At 40.8% G+C, this 19,921-nt stretch overlaps 1 protein-coding gene across 47 annotated transcripts in view; it reads right to left on the bottom strand.

Annotated features, from left to right (window-relative positions):
* Nucleotides 1-19,921, bottom strand: part of LOC144298368 (uncharacterized) — a 234,434-nt gene that overhangs the window by 96,402 nt on the left and 118,111 nt on the right. For 8 of the 47 annotated variants that reach the window (XR_013365345.1, XR_013365343.1, XR_013365335.1 and 5 more), the window contains exon 4: nucleotides 13,246-13,396. The exons of the other annotated variants lie outside the window; for them this stretch is intronic. Coding sequence is in view for 2 of the 8 variants with exons in the window: in XM_077873207.1 (XP_077729333.1) it covers nucleotides 13,246-13,300 (55 nt within the window). In the remaining 6 variants the exon portion in view is untranslated. The remainder of the gene's footprint in view (nucleotides 1-13,245; nucleotides 13,397-19,921) is intronic. 47 annotated transcript variants of the gene reach the window in all.

Raw genomic sequence — 19,921 nt, 5'->3', positions numbered from 1 at the left:
CTTGCATTGGAAATTGAGTCTCTGAACCTTTTAACATAAAGAAAATTGAATAAATCGACATATAAATTCACAAGTAGTCAAAAGCAAGGAGTTTAAAACTTATCAATCTATAGTTTACATTTTATGGTGGCATAAAGATTGGGAGGGAGTCATTGATATGTTCTACACATGTGGAGTTATCATTCTATACACATCTGTACTTCCTGCTTCTTCTGATATAAGATTTTAAAATCCTATCAGCATTCCTAGAGCTGTCCTGATGTGTCCTTTAACACCCTTCTCCCCTCAACACATACATGCAAGAGAGGTAAACTATAACTATTTTAAATATGCATACAGCTGAGCTTACAGGAAAGAAAGGTGATATTTCAGATGTCAGAACTTTAGGGGGAACAATGGACCAGGTGGTAAGCAAGAGAGATGATACTGAGCTGCCCAGGAATGGTATATGTGCTGCCGAAGCGAGCACAGAGCTGCCCAGGAATGGGCAGGGATAGAGAGGGCCTACAACACAGGTCCTAGACTCCGGGGGGCTCAGATTTAATGCTCGAGTGTGGGATGGTCCACTGAAGGAACTAGCAAAAAATAGAGTCAGGAAAAAAAATTACAACAAAAATAAACCCAATGTAAGAGCCAAGAGAAAAGAAATTACTGCAAACACATGAGTAAAACAAAATATAAAATAATCATAGTAACAGTGATGGTGGTGATGAATTCAAAGGTACAAAAAAGTGGAACAAGTGTTTCAGGCAATAATTACTTGCAAGATGGGAAGAATGATAAGGGTAAGGCAAAAGGTAAAACTTTGATTACCTAAGTCAAGAATAAACATTAATGTTTTAAGGGTAACCACCAAAAAGAGAAAAATGAAGGGGAACTAATAACGTAGAAAAGAGTGATAAAGACAGCCGTGTTCTAGTGACAGAGGGAGCGGAGGAAATAAAAGCAGCAGCAAGGTTAACTGTAGACACAAAGAGACAGAAAAAAATGCAAAATGTATAAGCAAGGACAGTAAGTGTTCATGAACAAAATTGGATGGTTCAAATTCAGAGACTTTGAGATTGAATTGTTATAAAATGTAAACGATAAGATATAAATGACACGCTCAAAACACAATGGCGCAGAGGGATGCCCGGGTGGCTCAGTTAAGCATCTGACCCAGGTATGATCTCAGGATGGTGAGATCAAGCCCACCTCATCAGGCTCTGCACTCAGGGTGGAGTCTGCTTGAGATTCTTTTTCCCTCTGCCCTTCCCCCTGCTTTCTCACTCTCGCTTTCATAAATAAATAAATAAATAAATAAATAAATAAATAAATAAATAAATAAATAAAATTCTTTTTTTAAAAAAACACACAAGGGGACAGAAAGGTTGAAAACAAAGAGATGGGAAAAGAAGCCTCTAATAATTGTGATGGGAAAGAAAGCTGGTATGACTGTATCAGTATCAGATACATTGTTTCTAAGGTTAAAATCACGAAGAATAAAAAAAAGTCATTACAAAAATGGTAAAAAGAAAACTTCTACCAAAAAAAAAAAATTTTAAATAAGATGCATTGAAGACACCATAAAGTTAAAACCCGGGGTAAATATATTTTGTAATGCATGTAACTGAGAACTGGAAACCAGAATCAATAAGAGAAAGACAAATGGATCACAAAGCTAGACAAAGAATATGAATAATCAAGTCGCAGAAGCAGAAACCCAAAGAGTCAATAAATATATAAAAATATTTCCCTTGCTGGTAAAGAGAGGAATGCAAATTTGGAAAGGAAAAGAGTCTATTTGATATTCATTAGATTTGCAATTTTAAAAGTTTGATAACGTCAGTAACTGCTGAGCGTGAAGCAAATGTGAAGTGTTTATAATTGCTGATGAGTGTAAACTGGTGCTACCCCTTTGGAGAACAGCCTAGCAACACGTTAGTACACTTGGAGATACACACTCCATGCAACAGAGCGGTCCTGCTTCTGGATGTCTAGTGTGGGACTAAGGACCTACTACACTCACAGCTGTGCTCATGGAAACACCCTGTGCTCGGTGCTGCAATTTGTGTAACAGAGAAAAGTGGCAACAACCTCAATATTTCTCAGTGGAGAACAGATAAACCCGTTTATTCACATAACATTTAAAGTATAGGGGCTACCTTATAGGACTCAAAATGAATAAATGTAAAGAACACAGGGTGGGATGTGGAGGCAGGGAGAGCAAGTTGCAATTCATATGTACAAGATACCAAATACGTACACTTCAGAAATACGATGAAAGGTTTATACTTTTAATGAATTTATACGTATGACCAGAAGTACAAACCCAAAGGAGGAAAGAGACAGAGGAACTTCTGGCTACCTCTGAAAAGGAAGGTGTGGGGAAGGAATAAGGAAGGTAATTATTTTGACAATGTGCCTTTTCTCAAAAAAAAAAAAAAAATGAAGCAAATATAGCAAAATATATGACTCTTATACCTCACCCAAAAAACAAAAACAAAAAAAGAGAGAAACCTCTTATACCTGGATGTATATGTTTTTTAAAGATTTTATTTATTCATGAGACCCAGAGAGAGGCAGAGACATAGGCAGAGGGAGAAGCTGACCTCCATGCAGGGAGCCCAATGTGGTACTTGATCCCAGGACTCCAGGATCACCCACCCAGGCATCCCTGGATGTATATTTTTTAAATTTGTGTGTATTTGAAATATTTCTTAAAAGTCAAAAACCATGCACTTGAACCTCAGAGAGGCATCAAGGAAAGGAGGGAGAGGAAAGGGTGAGGGACACCTGGGTCCTCAGTGGTTGAGCATCTGCCTTTGGCTCAGGGTATGATCCTGGTCCAGGGATTGAGTCTGGCATTGGGCTCCCTGTGAGAAGCCTGCTTATCCCTCTGTCTTTGTCTCTGCCTCTCTCTGCATCTTTCATGATCTTAAAAAAAAAAGAAAAAAGAGAGGAAATTGGCAAGTCCCCAAGGATGGTCAGTAAGGGGCTCCCAAGCAGCCAAATTCTGATTTAAAAAAAAAAAAAGTCATAGAGTGGGCAAGATGAGGGGTCACATAGTGGGAGCTATGAGCTATGGTTTCCATTAAAGGAAAACCAAAGGATGTGGAAGGATCGGAGAGTGCTGGGTGGCTTCAGAAGAAAAGCTGAGCAGGGTTCTGCGGGGGAGAGACAGGGTCTGATTACCTGTATGCCCCTCAGGTTGCTTAAATTTCAGTTCTGAATGTTACAGTTTTTATTGAGGTTTTTATTCCCAGGAAACTTGCTGGCCAGGGTCTAAAAGCAGGCAAGTTCAGCACTTCAGAATTGTCAGGCTGTAGAACATGCCACTCCCTGGAACATTATTATTCTATACATTACAGTAACAACAGGAGAGTAACAGCAGGCTCAGAAAGTTTAAGTGACTTGCCTGCGGGCACACAGGAGGGACTCCCCAGCATCCCCACTCTGAGTCCAAAGGCTTCCTTTCCCCTACACTACACCCTTCCTCTCTGGGTTCAAATAAGCCCTTTGCAAGTTTCCTACTTCCTACAACAGATCACAAGTGGTTTGAAAATGGTTGTGGATAACGTTTATGGGGTTTTTTTTTTTCCAATTTTTCCCTGTGCCCAGAATAAGACATGATTCAGAAAGTAAGCATAAAACATCATTAATGCCTGAGGTATTGGGTCTACAGGTCTGGGTGTGCTTAGCAGATCTAACAGGGAAGTAATGATGGAGTCTTCAGGGCTTAGCAGTAATTGGTTTTGGCTGACCTCAGGGCGGGATGTGCCCTGGCAGGAACAGATGTCTGTTTGGTCCCCAGGTGAGGACCCCTGCTCCCTACCTGGCAAGAAGTCTCGCACACTGAACCCTCTCCCTGGTAAGAGCCCTTTTTGGTAGTGATACTGGATTTTATGGACCTGGAGAGCAGTTCTCCGAGTGCGGAGGAAGGCAACCCAGAGGCGCTGCCACCTGCTCAGGATGTCACCACCGGTTTGATTCGAAGGCAGAAGCTGTTCTGCTTCGCCAGTTGGGGTTACTGGCCAGTCAGCGTCTTCTTTGCCTCTCTTTGATTTTTAGTCTTGTTTAGCAAGATGGGTTCCAGTTCCTGCTCAAAATTCAGCAATTCTAACTGCACCATTAGAAAAGAAATCAGAGCTTCAATTAGAAAGCTAGAGGTAAAAGATAACCGACAGCAGCGGCAACAAAATTTTTCCACATCTTTTATCTTGTCAGCCAGCTCAAAAACTCAACTGAGACAGAAATAATCTGCCTCTCGGTGTGGTTTTTTCACTTTGTCTTGCTATTTGGTGTCCAGGCTTGCAAAGGACCAAGAACATTGGGCCACCAGTAAAGAACTTGGCATCTAGTCATGTTTCTACTTTGGGCAAGGAGCTGCATGAGCCAGGACCTCAGTTTCCCCATTTCACAAACTTCTCTCTCTCACTTGATTTGCAAAGTCCCTTTAAGTTCTGATTTTTACACTTTGAGCACCTACTATGTGTTGTAGGTAACGTGGGTAAACAAAGAGACGCTTATGATAGGATCTAACAGCCTGTGACAAAGCAAAAATGAAGCTAAATTGGCCAATGGAAAGCCTTATAGTGGAAAGAAAGGCAGATCTCTAAGGGCTGGAGGAGCAGGATGGGCAGGACTTGGTGAATGGTGGGTATTCCAAGTAAGGGAAATTACATTAGCAATTATGTTAGAAACAGACCCTGTGTTAATTGGGCTCTTCCAGTTGCAAGTCCCAAGAACCCAACTCAAACCAGCTCAAGGGCAAAAGGGGTGGGGGAGCTTTGCTGAAAGAATAGCTACAGAGCCACAGACTTAAGACTCAGGACAGAGCCAGAAATGAGGACTTGGCCGCAGAACTTCTGTCTCTGCTTTGTCTTGCTCTATTCAGAAAGGCTTTCTCCATGTAACAGGCAAGACAGCTGCTGGGAGGTCCTGAATTACAGTCTTAAAACCTGTAATCTAAGGGAAATAGAATGAACTTGCTCTCCAACGTGGAAAAATCTGGAGAGAAACTCTGATGGTGGGATTATAGGCATCCAGGCTATACATCACCACTGCAGGCATGGGAATGTGGACATTACCATGATTCCCACAGAACCACACGGGCTAAGACAGGAGCCATTCTCCAAAGCAAGCAGAAAATGCTGCATCGGGGGGAAAAAAGGAAACATCCTGGGCAAACGACAGTATCTAATATAGTGCTTCACGTATGTGAACCCCATTTTAGAGGATAAAGCTGAGGTCTGGGCTAGGTAACCTGCCCCAGGTCACATGTTAGAAACTGGCAAAGCTAAACCCTAACCCAGATCCATCTGGGCAAATCTACCACCCAGAGCTGTTGTTCTCGCTTCTGATTCAAAAAGTAATGCAGACACATATTTTTAGAATGTGGACAGCATGCTAAAGAATAAGAACAACATTGGGGCACTTGGGTGGCTCAGTGATTGAGAGTCTGCCTTCAGCTCAGGTCATGATCTCGGGGCTCCTGGGGTGGAGTCCTGCATTGGGCACCCCATAGGGAGCCTGCTCCTCCCTCTGCCTATGCTTCCGTGTCCCTCATGAATAAATAAAATCTTTTAAAAAAAGAATAAGAATATTAAAATTTCCACCACAAGGATATAACGAACACCAAAATGTTGGTAGTGTTCTCCTCTAGGTCCTTTTTCTATCTATGGTATATATGGGGCATGTGCCATTCTATTACCCATGATCTTGACTAATCCACAACATACAGGCAAGAGCCATGACTTCAGGAAGACCTGCCCAAATCTTTACAAAGCAGGCAGCCCATCTCCCAGCTGCTGTGAGTGTTGGCTGCTGAGGGCTCACAGCTGCCCCCTATCTGAGATGATTGGGAGGTGGTTACACGGGTTGAGGGCCCCACCAGCCAGACTGGCTCCAATGGAATTATAAAAGCTCAGCCTCCTCTCCTTCAAGGCAGAAAAACCGAGCTTCCTATAGAATCAGGTACACTTCAGTTGAAAGAGCATTTGGGCTTCTTTCCCTCCCCTACCTTACTTTTATCACCTGCTGAGAGGTGTCCTTCCACGTGTTTCTCGAGCATTCTTATCTCAGCCTCTGCTTTGTAAGGAACCTCACAGCAGGGCATGACTGAGAGAGTTTTAATTGCCCTAGGGCCTGGGTTCTAAACATGTGCTTTCTGAAGACAGGTGGGCTATTAAACAGCCAGCCAAACCTGGTCGACCACCAGCATTCACCTTTCAACATGGTTTTATGACTTTCTGTTCCTTTTTATCTCAGTAGTAATTCTCACAAAGTGCTAAGAGCTGTGTTTCCTGGTTTAAAAAGCTAATTACTTTATACATTTCTATAGTCATGTATTTATAGAATCATTAAGGCTCTGAAGAAAAACATGCATTATTCAGTTAAATTTTACTGCGTTTTATGGAGGGAAGTATATGTTGTAGTAGAAAGTCTTAATTTAAGGATTCATGAAGATTTTGAACGGATTGATTATCATAGTCCCTCCATTCTAAGATAGACAATTTAATGTTTTTGAAAGTCTTAGAATCAATGAATACATTTAGTGAATGTTTTTTTTTCCTCCCCATCCCAATCCCTTGAAATCCTATTAAGTATTTTCTTCTAAGGCATCCACATGAATTCTAGAATCACCTCATTGAATTCCAAGACATTGCCCCCCACTGTGAATAAAATTTATGGTAAAATTAACTCAAACCTAGAAATTAATCTGGGGAGAAAAATGACGTATTTACAATATTGTTTGCAACCAGTATTATGGTATGCCTGCCTATTTATTCAAGTCTTTGTTTATTCCTCCCAGTTGATCACTGTCAGTTTGTCCATGTATATCCTATATAATTTTTATTAAAATTAGTATTTTGTATTTGCATTGCTAATAAGAATCTGTTTTCCCTCATATTTTCTAATTGGTAATGTTAGTATATACAAAAGCTATTTTTAATATTTCTTAAACACTTGATTATCTTATAGATCTATCTTACTAGTACTATTAGCATTTCAGATGATAATATTTGGGAGAAATTGTACAGATAATTGCATCACTATAAAGATAGTGTCCCTTTTTCAATGTTACACATTTTATTTCTGATCCATGTCTTTTTTTTTTTTTTAAGATTTTATTTATTTATTCATGAGAGACAGAGAGAGAGAGAGAGAGGCAGAGACACAGGCAGAGGGAGAAGCAGGCTCCATGCAGGGAGCCTGACCTGGGACTCCATCCTGGGTCTCCAGGATCACGCCTCGGACTGAAGGCGGCGCTAAACCACTGAGCCACCCGGGCTGCCCTGATCCATGTCTTATGTCAGCTAGCATTTCCATTAAATTTTTAAATAGAGGGATGCCTGGGAGGCTCAGCGGTTGGGCACCTGCCTTTGGTCCAGGGCATGATCCTGGAGTCCCAGGATGGAGTCCCATATCGGGGTCCTTGCATGGAGCCTGCTTCTGCCTCTGCCTGTGTCTCTGCCTCCCTCTCTCTCTGTGTGTCTCTCATGAATAAATAAAATATTTAAAATTTTTTTTAAATAGAAATAAAACATTGGAAATTTTTTTCCAAAAATCTGGTATTTCACAAGCATGAAATGGAGTGTTTAATATACATATTTTTCAACATAGTATATAAAATGTGTCTCCCTTAAATAACTGAAGAATTCCCAGAATGACAGGGTTGAATATTATCAAATGCAATTTCAAGAATTTATTAAATCAGACTCAGCTGATGTGTGAAACATACTTCATGATTTGGACTAAGTTGGACCTGAAGTTGCATGTCAGTGTTCACCTCCACCCTGACCAATATTTCTACCCTCTCCCTGTTTAGTTTCTTTAGCTATAAAATGATAATAACTTGTAAGGTTCTGTGATCACTAATTAATCTAGCTTGCATTAAGTGTCTAACACACTGATGATCCCACGATAGATGTTCTATTACCCAGCATTTCCAAAGTAAATCCTACTTGGTCATGGCATATCATTCATTTTATAGATGAGTAGATTTAATTTGCTGGCATTTTATTTAGAATTGTCTGATCGATCTTCATCCACTGTGTACTAAAATGGGAACATCTTATTTTCTGTGTATTTGTATCACTTAAAAGATAACAATGCCTTAAAAGTTGGAAGAGATACACCTAAATTATTTTTTTATAATAAGAACTTTGCATGAAAGAATGCATTCATAAATCCATTTGGACACAAAGTGCTTGACGACTTATTCCCAATTTCTGTTCAATGTCAATGGCCATCCTGTATTGGACACTTATAGGCCAACCCTATGCTAAGCATTTCACATGCATCATTTAATATCATGGTCACAAAAAACACCATTAAAGGAAAATTTCTCTCCCCATTTTATGGATAAGGAAAATGAAGCTGGAAGAGGTTAAACAGTATGCCCAAGGTTATATAGCATATGATACAGCAAGATAAGCCTAAAACTAGAATAAATCCTCTTATACATTAAGCAATGGTCTATTTGTTGAAATGAAGAAAATCCCAATTGATCTAATTCTTTGTTCACTTTGGTAATTCATATTTGCTCTCAAAAGCATGCACTGCCAAGATTTGAAATATATTAGAATTAAATTGTCTCTAATATTTTCTTAGAATATATAATCTCCCTGTCTACTTAACCCTTTTTTCCATTCAGTCCTAATTTTACACATTTGTGCTAGCTTTCTGTAATGTATAATTGCCAGAAGTTTTGCTATCATTTTGAAAAGACAGCTCTTGGATTTATCATTTTTTTCCTGTTTTCTCATTAATTTCTGATCTTACCTTTATTATTCCCCCCCCCCAATTTATTTGAATTAGTTTTGAATTCTCTCTCTTTTGAGATTTTTTTTTAAAGATTTTATTTATTTATTCATGAGAGACACAGAAGGCAGAGACATAGGCAGAGGGAGAAGGTGGCTCTCTGCAGGGGGCCCGATATGGGACTCCATCCTGGAACTCTGGGATCACCCCCTGAGCCAAAGGCAGACACTCAACTACTGAGCCACCCAGGTGTCCCGAATACTCTCTTATTTGAGAATATTGCGTGCTTGCTTTGGCAGCACGTATACTAAATTGAGAATATTGACACATAGCTTTCTTTCTAATACACCTTTGCCCGCTTTCTATAAGCTTTTAAGTATAGAGTTTTTGTTTTCCTAATTTTCAAATAATGCAGAATTGTACTTTTGATGTTTTCTTGTACCTAAAAGACATGGAAGATATTTTTTTCAAGGGCTTGAAATTTTTCATGGACATTTCACACTAAGTTTAATTTTATTTCATTCTTATCAGAGAATTTAATCATAACCATTTGATATTCAGACTGTCAGTTTTCCTCATAAACTAGTATAGATTAATTGTGTTAAACGCTCCATGAATAATTAAGAATGTTTATCTCTCCATTTTCAGATCACAAAATTTAACCCAAACCCACGAAATCAAAATCAGTATTATTAAATTACCCATATTCTTTTCTATTTTTTTGCCAAAGATAGTGTGATTGTTTTCATATTTTATTTTGGTTTGCAGTTTGGGGTTTTTTTGGTCTGTTTACTGTCCTAACAGCTGAAGGATATAATATACGCCCACCAACAGTGATAGTGGATCATGTAGAAACAGAATCACTCTCTGAATATCAGGGTTGTGTGCATGTGAGTTTTAAAAAGACTGCTCAGTGGGATGCCTGGGTGGCTCAGTGGTTGAGCTTCTGCCTTTGGCTTGGGGTGTGATCCCAGCATCTGGGATTGAGTTCCACATCGGGCTCCCCCAAGGGAGCCGGCTTCTCCCTTTGCCTATGTCTCTGCCTCTCACGAAGAAATAAATAAAATCTTTTTAAAAAATAAAATAAAAAGACTTCTCAGACACTTTGATATAATCTTTTTAGACGTTTTAGCAATTCTTATTGTGAATCACTGAGATAAATGTAAATTAGTGTCATAGCATTCTTGTGAATTTTGCCTTTTATCAATATAAAATGACTCCTTGCATTTTAATAATTGCATTTGCCTTACACGATATATTTTTTCCTGGTATTAATATTGCCACTCCTATTCTCAGTTTTACTTTAATGGTTTTTTTCTCTCTTCCTTTTAGGTGATGCTTTGACAAATAGCTGTAATTGGCTTCTGGCGCGTTTTGAACCAAATCGGAGAAGAATTGTCTTTAAATAGGGGAATCTAATCTGGTTCCATTTATTGTCATCGCTGATGTTTGGTCTTCGAACACATAACTGATATCTTTCACTTCTATCAGTCAAATCAGCTTTTAACTTAATCAGCTTTTTGTTCTAAAATGCTTCCTTTAAGTGTTATGGGCCAGTCCTGCACCTGTTTGTCCACGTGTCCATCCACTGCCCTTGCCCTGACCCTGCCAGGCTGCATGTTCCAGTTGCTTTCATCAGCTGGCTTCAGGCTAGGTTTGGCTGGTAGGAGACATTGGCAAAGGCAGCAGGAAGAAGTCAGCATATTTCTCCCTCTCCTCTCTCCATTCTGCCCTCCAGATCTCCTTCCCTGTTGTCACTGTCCTCTTTCTCTGGGCTTTCCTTTGAAGGAGACCTGAGACTACTGTGAGTTCAGGAAGACAACAGCAGAATGTGAAGATGATTCATGCACACAGAGTCCATTTTGACTGATCTGAACAGGCCTACATGGGTCTCTGTGGAAACAAGTGGAATGGACAAAACGTCGTTCTGTTGTATTGGCCAAATACAGACATCTTCTGCATCCAGAGTGTCTCAACTTTGCCCTCCTGAACACTAATCCCATCTTCTGCAGTGTTATTTCTTTCCTTTACTGTTTCTAATGCAAGTTTTACTGTGCTATTGCCTTTCTATTTCTTGACAATCTTTATTTCAGATCATTTCTGCTTGCATCCAGCACTCCTTTTAATTTGTCTCATCTGCCATTTTTTGAATTACTGAGAGCACAAGGAAGCTTCATCCTGGTAAGTGCCCTTATTTACTTTTCCTTTTTTTCCCCCCCAAAGATTTGCTTTTCCTCTGAATGTAATATTCCCCATTTTATGTCCCAAAAATATCTTCAAAGATGTCTTGATTTTCTTACGGTTCATGCTATTTTTTTTCTTTTTTGGTTCATGCTTGATAAAAGAAATATCTGTTCACGTGTGTGCCAGCAGAGAGTCTGGATGGTCCCCTTTGTCCTTAGCATTAACCACATAATGACAATCAATCTACATCCAGACCTTAAGCTAAGGGCTGATGAATATGTACAGACTCTGAAATTCCTACTGGTCTTATGTGCACATTGGACCAGAACGGGTTTCTCTGACTTCACTGCCTGGCCTCCTGAACATCTGGAAGGGAATTTATTTCAGGGTAACTTTAGGCAGCACTCTCCTCCTTCGGAAAAGCAATGGACAGACCTCTCCATTAACCAGTGACCCATCTCTATTCCTTCATCCTCTTGACTTCATAGTCTGGTATGAAGATCCATACCTATTCTCTTCTGCTATGATCCCTCCTTTTTCTTTAACTTCTCAGAAACGGTAGTCCCATGATGAGGAAGTACACAGAGGTGATAAAAATCAATGGAGGTTCAATGTTGAGCCTTAGAATCAATTTCTGGGAGGTAAGTGGGTGTTTCCCTCTTTTTGTTTAGAGAAGACCCTGTGTCTTAAGGTGGGAAGTAGACATAAGTGATCATTGAAAACCTCTTACTGTGTCTCCTGCTCTTTTACCCAAGAGTGTCATCCTTGCTTTACCAAGCAAAATTTTCACCCAAAGTCTAGAATCTATGTTATTAAATAGCAGTGGTGTTTTCATGACTATTTTCATGGGAAGGTGGTGGAGAGAAAAGACAAGCCAAGTGCCACAGCGGGGTGCCATCTTAATTTGGAAATCCCATCCATGCTCTGTGGAAAAAAGTTTCCTTCCCCCTTTCCAGATTCTCCTGCTTGATCTGTGGTGCCCCTGTCTAAATGGGATGTCAAGATGTTATCTTATCTGTACTCTTGCTGCCTAGAGGGCAGTATTGAATGGAGTCCGGTGTGGAGGCCTCATGCCTCCTCTCCACATCCCCAGTCTTCCAGCCTAGCCCTTCAGAGTATGGGGGCTGCCCAAGCCCACTCCCCATTTCTCTATGCTGCTGTTCCCACAACATATCGTTAGTACTCACGGGACTCTTGTGGAGTTGCCTGCTAATTCAGCATCCTATGATGTTGATCCAGATTTGGATAAACAAACAAAAATATTAAAATAATGTTCCCATTTCAACTAATTAATGTGTTGAAATCATGAGTTCATACAATAATAGGAACAAAGAACTGGATGTGAGCAGAAAGTTTGCAATTTATTATGACTTACAGAATAGGACATTATTTTTTTACTGCCTTACCATACAGTCTCCTAAAATTGCCATCATGTACTTTAGCATATACTTATTTTTTAGTTACTTGAATATGCATGTATCTCCCACTTAGGCTCCATGTTCATGTAGGATGAGAATGGTGTCTTACTCATCAAACATCCACAGTACTGAATGTTCAGTTCTCCCCCAAAGGAAAAGCGAGGAGCTAAACTGATTCAGGCGATCCTGTAGAGTCAAGACTAACATATAGGTCTCTAACATGGAGACATAGGTGCCTCTAAATAGAACAGAAGTAACATAAGAATTGGGTGAGTCCAGACAACGGGTTACATGGGAAGAGGAACTAAGTATAGTTTCTGAAGCAAGAATGAAGATTTTAGAACAGATATTATGGATTAAAATACAAGCCAGAATATCAAAGAAGAAAAAAAAATGAGCAGAAACTGGAGGACAGAGCTATTGTCCCTATTTAGCATGAAATGTGAAATGTAGACAGACAAGCTATATTTTCAAATAGCCAGGGTGGATATAAAACAGACAATTGGTGAATGTCTATTATATTTACACAACCGAAATAAATTATGGAAAGGAATATAATCTTCCATTCGCTCACCCCTCCCCTCAAAATCCCCTTTCCCCCAAAATTATATACCTAATAACTGCAAACAAATCAAAGCTCTATGTACAGGATGGAAATTACACATATGTCATCTCAAGACCCACCCCTCACTTCTGTCTATCATCTTGGGCCACTCCCCACCCCCTTTCTGAGCTCAGCCCTTTCAGCTGTAAAACGAGAATTATAATACCTATGTCACAGGGCTTTTTAGATTGAATTACATATAAAGTCTCTCACACACAGAATCATTCAGTAAGTGTTCATTTGCTTCATCAGAAGCCCTCGTGAGCCTAATGAGGGTAAAGGAGGGATGCTTACTTAACAATTTGGACCAAAGTGGCTCTGGTGAGCTGACGTGCATTCTTGATTTCATTACATGCCAAAAGATAAAAATGAACAGTCCTCTGATGGCACCCCAGCCCTCGCAGCTGCTTCTCTGCTGAGGGATTTACGTTCTGCGTGATTAGGCCTGAAATGGACAGGAAGCTTTATTGTGCTAGGCTGGCAGGGCGTGGAGGAGCAAATTGATAAAGACGCCTGGGTCAGTGGCAAGCTGGGTGGTTCTTAATTTATAGGAACACATCGAGAACCATTATTCAGCCCCCTCCTTTCTACTCCCATCTCTCCACCTCTCCTACTAGACCCTTCTCTGCCCCTCTTTGCCAAATGATGACTTATTTATGCGAGGGAAGAGGATTTACTGATAAGGATGAGACATCAGCCAACCCACAGCCAGTAAATTCCCAGAGAAACATCTGGTCATTTGACTTAAGAGAGCAAACATTTACCGAACTCTGTCTGCCACGTGCAAAGACAGCAGTTTTGTGGGAGACACACAGGTTAGACCAAGTCTCAGCTCCTTGGGCATGTAACCTCTCTGAGCCTCAGTTACCTCCTTAGAGAAAAATGGGAATAATGCTAGCTCTTGTCTCACAGATAGCAAATGCTCAATGGAAAGTAGCATTTATCAATACTGTCCACCTGGGTTTCCAGACTCCGAACCTTGGCATTTTCCTTAAAAACCCTTCCCATTGACCAAACCAAGGCTATAGCTGCCAGGTTTACAGAAAATATCCCACCCCTCTCAGGACAACTTTGCTATTTCACTTCTTCTCTGGACTTTTGCTTCAGGGAAGGAGGAAGATATGGGAAAAACAGGGCACTAACATTCATTTAGAAACTCCTTTGGGCCAAAATGGCAGTCGTTTTCAGCCATTCCTCTTAATAGCCTCCTAGCAGGTTCCTTGCCTTCAATCCTCCATATCAGCCAAGATATTTTTCAAACATAATTCTGATTTTATTGTGGCCTGATTAAGATCTTCAAGAACTTTTTATTGGCTGTCACATGAAGGCCATAGTCTTTGGTCTGGCAGCCAAGAGTTTTCATGATCTGGTATCAAGTGACCCAGGTCCCAGGTGAACATCTAACCACTCTTCACCACCAACTCCATAATCCACCTAGATTGCTTGCATTCCAAACAATCCATCCTCATATCTTCCATGCTTTTATTCATGCACATTTTTATTGACATTGCATTGACTGTACATATTAATCTGAGAAGAATGGACTTCTTTAAGCTATTGACTGACTCTTCTCATTCAGGACCACAATATGTCTCTTCACTGATTCTGGCCATTCTTCATGCCTTTTAGGAAAGTTTTTATAATTGCCTTCATATAAATCTGGCATATTTCAAGTTAATCTCAAAGAATTTTATCTTTTCTGTCATTGTTGCTGTTATGAATGAGGTCCTTTTAATATATATTTTCTAATTACGTGTTTCTGATCAATAGGAATGCTATTTTTTCATGTTCATCTTGTGCTCGGTTGCCTTATTGAACGCTCTCATTAGCATCAACTGCTTTTAGCTGAATTTCTTAAGAAAACAGCCATGTCATCTATAAATCATGACTTTGAGTTTAAACAAACATGGTAAGTTTATGATAGGGATATTGAGGTACTTCACAAAATACAGGAGCTCAGGAACAAGCAGAATCAGTTTCAAATGCCATGAGAATTCTCTCTTTCCATCTGTCCTTAATGCTGAAACTAAATTTAATATTGTCATGTTTATTTTTTTTAAGATTTTATTTATTTATTCATGAGATACACAGAGAGAGGCAGAGACACAGGCAGAGGGAGAAGCAGGCTCCCTGCAAGAAGCCTGATATGGGACTCAATCCCAAGACCCCAGGATCATGCCGAGCCAAAGGCAGATACTCAACCACTGAGCCACCCAGGTGCCCCATATTAATTCATTTTCGAATGAATTGAGGTATACAATCTTTTCCTTGTTGGTTTGCTTCAATCATTTTATGCACTAATTCAAAAATTCTTCATGTTATAAAAATACCTATCTACACATACTTAGCTAAGGGTTAAAGACATTTTTCAAAATTGTTTGAAGCTCAAACAATATAAAATAAATTTGCTTTTTCCCCCTCAATACTGCGAGATGCATGTTGTACATATAGCTATCATCTATTTTTTCTTGTATTTTTAAAAAAATAATATAGAGGAAAATTAGATCTTTTTTGGTGTACAGTTCTAGGAGTTTCAACAGATATATAGATTTGCATAACCACCACCATAGTCAGGCTACAGAGCATTTCCAAACAATTCCTTTGTACTGTCTCTTCTTAGTCAATATTTGCTCCCACCCCCAGCTCCTGGCAATCCCTGATCTGTTTTCCATCACTGAAATTGTGCCTTTTCAAAATGTTATATAAATTAATTCATACAAATCATGACATTTTTAATCTTCCTTTCTAATAGTTGAATCTCTCTTTTTTTCTTGTCTTACTGCTTTGGCTAAGATGCCATTGGATTTTGTTGGTTTATCTGTACTTCCCTAACTAGACTTTGAGATTCCAAAGAGTAGGGATGGTATCTCTTTCAGTACCTAGTGCGATTCTCAGCCAATGTAGGTGCTCACCACATGTTTGTGGACTAATACATCAAGGTATTATTGTCAATGGGTGGGTTTTCTGTGGGCCCACCATGCAAGCTTCTCACAACACCAAAATTCTTTTCCAAGAAAGGGGTACCTTCTAGTACCTAGCTGGGTCATAGTCCTGGAAAGAAGTCCCCAGGCCCATTTTCATTAATTAACTTGTCAAGACCAAAGGGGAAAATCCCACTTATTATATGCTCACTGTGCCACGTGGAGCTGTCAGCCTCTAAGTAGAATTAATTAGCTAATGTGGGTTTCAAATTTGCAAAACAAGGAGCTCTGCCTGTGTGCTTATTTGGTGTTAATTATCATGGAAACCTGTTTCAAACCAGAGACTCACTCAAAGCACGGAGGCTCTCCTTCCCACGCAGGATCCAGGAGATAACCTGTGTGATGCTATCTGACAATAAATAGGGCTCTCTTTGTTATAGCAACATCTTGGGAAGAAGAGAACTCATGGCTTCCCGGAGAGTTTTATTAATGCTTCCCTCTTAAGAGAACTTCTGTGGAGAATTCAGGATATTCTGGGCAATTCAAGACTGGAGTTCTAACTTCAACAGGCAAATGGAAATAAAATTAGAAAGGTCTAATTAAGTGCCCCCATTAAGTGAAGCAGCAAGAAGGGCACCCCAACCACTGTCCATTGGAGGGATCTCTATCCTTCCTCCTAGACTATGTGGAATAACTGCTTCTTATACTTGCCCCCAAAAATGAATATACTAACCTTCTTGAGAGAGATTTGCTACCTTTCACACAAAGATATTCTAGGAGAAAATAAGTATTAGAAGTTCATCTCCTAATACATATTCTGATCTAGTGCTGGCCTTCCACAATGTGTGGGTTTTTCCCCTTTCTTTCATAGCCATTGATGGATCTGGATCCATCTACCTATCCAGACCACAGCCAGAGCAGGAATCAGAGTTCACATTGGTGCTGGTTGGGTGGCCTGCAGTTCTAATTTCCACAGCTGAGACAAGTCCTATTTTATCTTTCCTGTAAAATGCTGCTGCCCCTAGCTCACTGGTTAGTCAGGGCTGGCAATAGAGTTGGTCCCTTAAAAAATGTGCTGAGGATAGGTCAATGATTGATGACAATAATTTCAGAATCAAAGATTTACTTCTACCCTAACCTCAGCACCATGAAAAAAGAGTAAGACATTTAAAAGATAAATTAAAAAGTTAAAATGATTTTTAAAAATCAGGTCCTCTATTGGCCAGACTTAGATAAAAGTGAGCTAGACAATAAAGCGGGGGAAGGAAGGAAGCTCGTTTTTTCTTCTCTCAGCAAACCTATTTCCTTCCCTTAGGCTAGGTCCTACCTAATCTGGATTGATTCAAACTGGGACTAAATCTGCAGGCAGGAGCCCCAAGAGAAGATTAAAGCATACATAGTAACATGCATTGAAATCACCAGGATTTGATATTGAACTGAAGATACTGTTTTGGTAGGTCTAGGGTGGGGTCTGACTTTGTTTGTAAAGAGCTCCCAGGTGATGGCAATGCCATAGACCACACTTTGAGTAGCAATGTGTATTTCCTTTTGTTGCTGTAAGAAATTACCACAAATTTAGTGGTACAACAGAACTCTATCTCCTACAATTAATGCAGGTCAGAAGTCTGAAAACAGGCCTAACAGGGTTAAAATCAAGGTGTCAGCCAGGCTCTCTTGCTTCTGCAGGCCCCAGGAGAGAGTCCCTTGCCTCTTTCAGCTTCCTTGGCTTGAGGTCCTTCCAACAATAGTAGCTTCCATCCTCACATCACCTTCTCTGAATGTGATCCTCCTGCCTCCTGCCTCCTTTTATAAAAGCCCTTGTGATGACACTGGGCCCACCTGGATAACCCAGGATTATCTCCCCATCTCAAGATCCTTAATTTAATCATATCAACAAAGTACCTTTTGCCACGTAAGGCAACATGCACAGATTCCAGGGATTAGGTCATGGACATCCTGAGGGGTAGAGAGGTGTCATTTTTCTGTCTACCAGGGATTAATGAATGTGAAGGAAATGTTAAAGGATGTGGTGGTGAGGTGGTTAACATTTAGAATTGGTTTGGGCTCTCAAAATGACTAGGGGCTGCAAAGAGGCAACATTTGGAGTTCCTGAGATTTGGGCACAAGGGTGGGCAGGCTGTGATAGCTGTAAGGGAGTCTGAAAGCAGGTACTGGGGTTTGGCTGAAATTAAGACAGGACTTCAGGAGACTGCAAGAGAGCTCAGGTAGGGGCTAGTACAGACCAGCTCTGGAAGTGACAGAAGCTTAACTTGCTTGCTCCACATCTCTGAGAACAGAGAATTGAAAAAGCTCTTGGCTTCTGTCCCTCACTATCCCATCTCCCAGCAGACCTGCTTCTCCAGCCCTAATTATGACCAGCAAAGAGGAACTAGTTGGCAAACTGCAAGTGACAGGAGCCTTGAGGAAAAGTGACCATATCAACTCAGAGTTCCTAATGGCCAAGAAAAGGTTGGACACATACCCTGAAAGTTAAAGCAGCTTTCAGAAAGTCCAGATAAAGATTAGCATAGGCTGTGACAGAGAAGATGGGCAGTTCTCAGAGCCCCAGTCTGATCATTTGTGGCTCTGGAGAGAGCGATAGAGCATATGCATAGATAGGGATTTCCCCTAGGTGGCTTGGGTTTTTGAAGGTTGGGCACAAATGAAAACTTGTCATATCACCAAGCGATGGCTGATATGAGGGTGATACTGACTGGAAAAACGGATGAGGAAGCTAAAGCCCCAAAAAGCCAGGACTGCAAAAAAAAAAAAAAAAGAGCGAAAGCCAAGAGAAGCTTTCACAGTTTGGTTTGGAAAAGCAACATCAAGCAAGAGAAGAGGTCTGAGCTTGAGTCTTGTGGGGGACATTCTCTGCTTACCCACCCCTGCCCCCAACTCTCTACCCTTCCATGAATCTCTAGAGAATGATCTCTATGGGCTCTGTCACCACTCTTCCTCTCTGGTTTTGGCTGGTTATGACCAATGGGAGACACAGGCAGGAGATAAAGGGGTAGAAGTAAAGAAAAGTTAAGGTGCTTTCTTTCCAGCTCCCTCCCTGCTGCACCAGAGTGGGCCAAGGCCACAGCCTCGGGCAGATAGCCCTCTCCTGCAGATCTAGCGCTCTCCTGGTACTGGCAACTGCGTCCACTGAAGAACTTCTGTGTTCCACCAGCTTGGCCTGTCCCTTCATCAGAGTCTCTTCAGTGGCTTCTCTGAGGGTCCTCCTCCCTCTGTACCCCAGCACAGCACTTGTAACCTACCTTGCTCCCTGTCTATGAGCACCACCCTCCTTCTTGCCCCATTACTGCCCCTCCTCCTCCTCTGAGGTGCTCAAGCTCTCTGCAAGGCACTCCCTTCCCTCCACTGTGCGCACAGTTGGTTCTCCGGGTGCCCGTGTTCATGCACAATATGTCTACAAACTGGGACTCATTAAAAAGGAAACAAGTTATATTCAAAGCATGGAAATTTCCCCCAGTTGGAGAATTTGGCAAAGATTAACTTCTTTTTGGGAAAACTTGAAGCAAAGATTCTTCTAATTTTATAATTCCATTTTGCTTTGTCATAGTCTGTTCGGGTCTCTGGGGCACAATTTGCTACAATTATCTACAAGGGGAAATTATCCTAACATAGTCCTGAAACCCAGCAGTCATGCCAACCACTGGAATGAAGGCTCTGGTTCCACACATATAGCTCATCATTTTCTCTCCAAAACAGCTCCTCCTCCTGTATCCATGATTGGCTCCATCCACCCAGTAACCTAAACGAGAAACCTGTGGATCACCTAGACTCTTAAGAGTCCTCACTCTCCCTCATCCCCCATAGCTGATGACTCACCAAGTCCCGTCAAGTATAACTATATAAAAATCTCTTGCATCTCAACCTTCTTCTCCTGTCCATTTCTCCCGCCCACTTCAGGCCCCCATCTATCAGTTCTCTCTTAGATTACTGGAACTGCTTCTTACCTGTTTCCTGACTCTACGTGTCCTACATACACCCTCCAAAACCAGCCACCACAGTTAAAATCCCTCAAACTGCTCCAAACACTCAAT

The sequence above is a fragment of the Canis aureus genome, chromosome 26 (assembly GCF_053574225.1).
Source record: "Canis aureus isolate CA01 chromosome 26, VMU_Caureus_v.1.0, whole genome shotgun sequence".
Classification (NCBI taxonomy): domain Eukaryota; kingdom Metazoa; phylum Chordata; class Mammalia; order Carnivora; family Canidae; genus Canis; species Canis aureus.
This window is presented reverse-complemented; position numbering and strand designations above follow the sequence as displayed.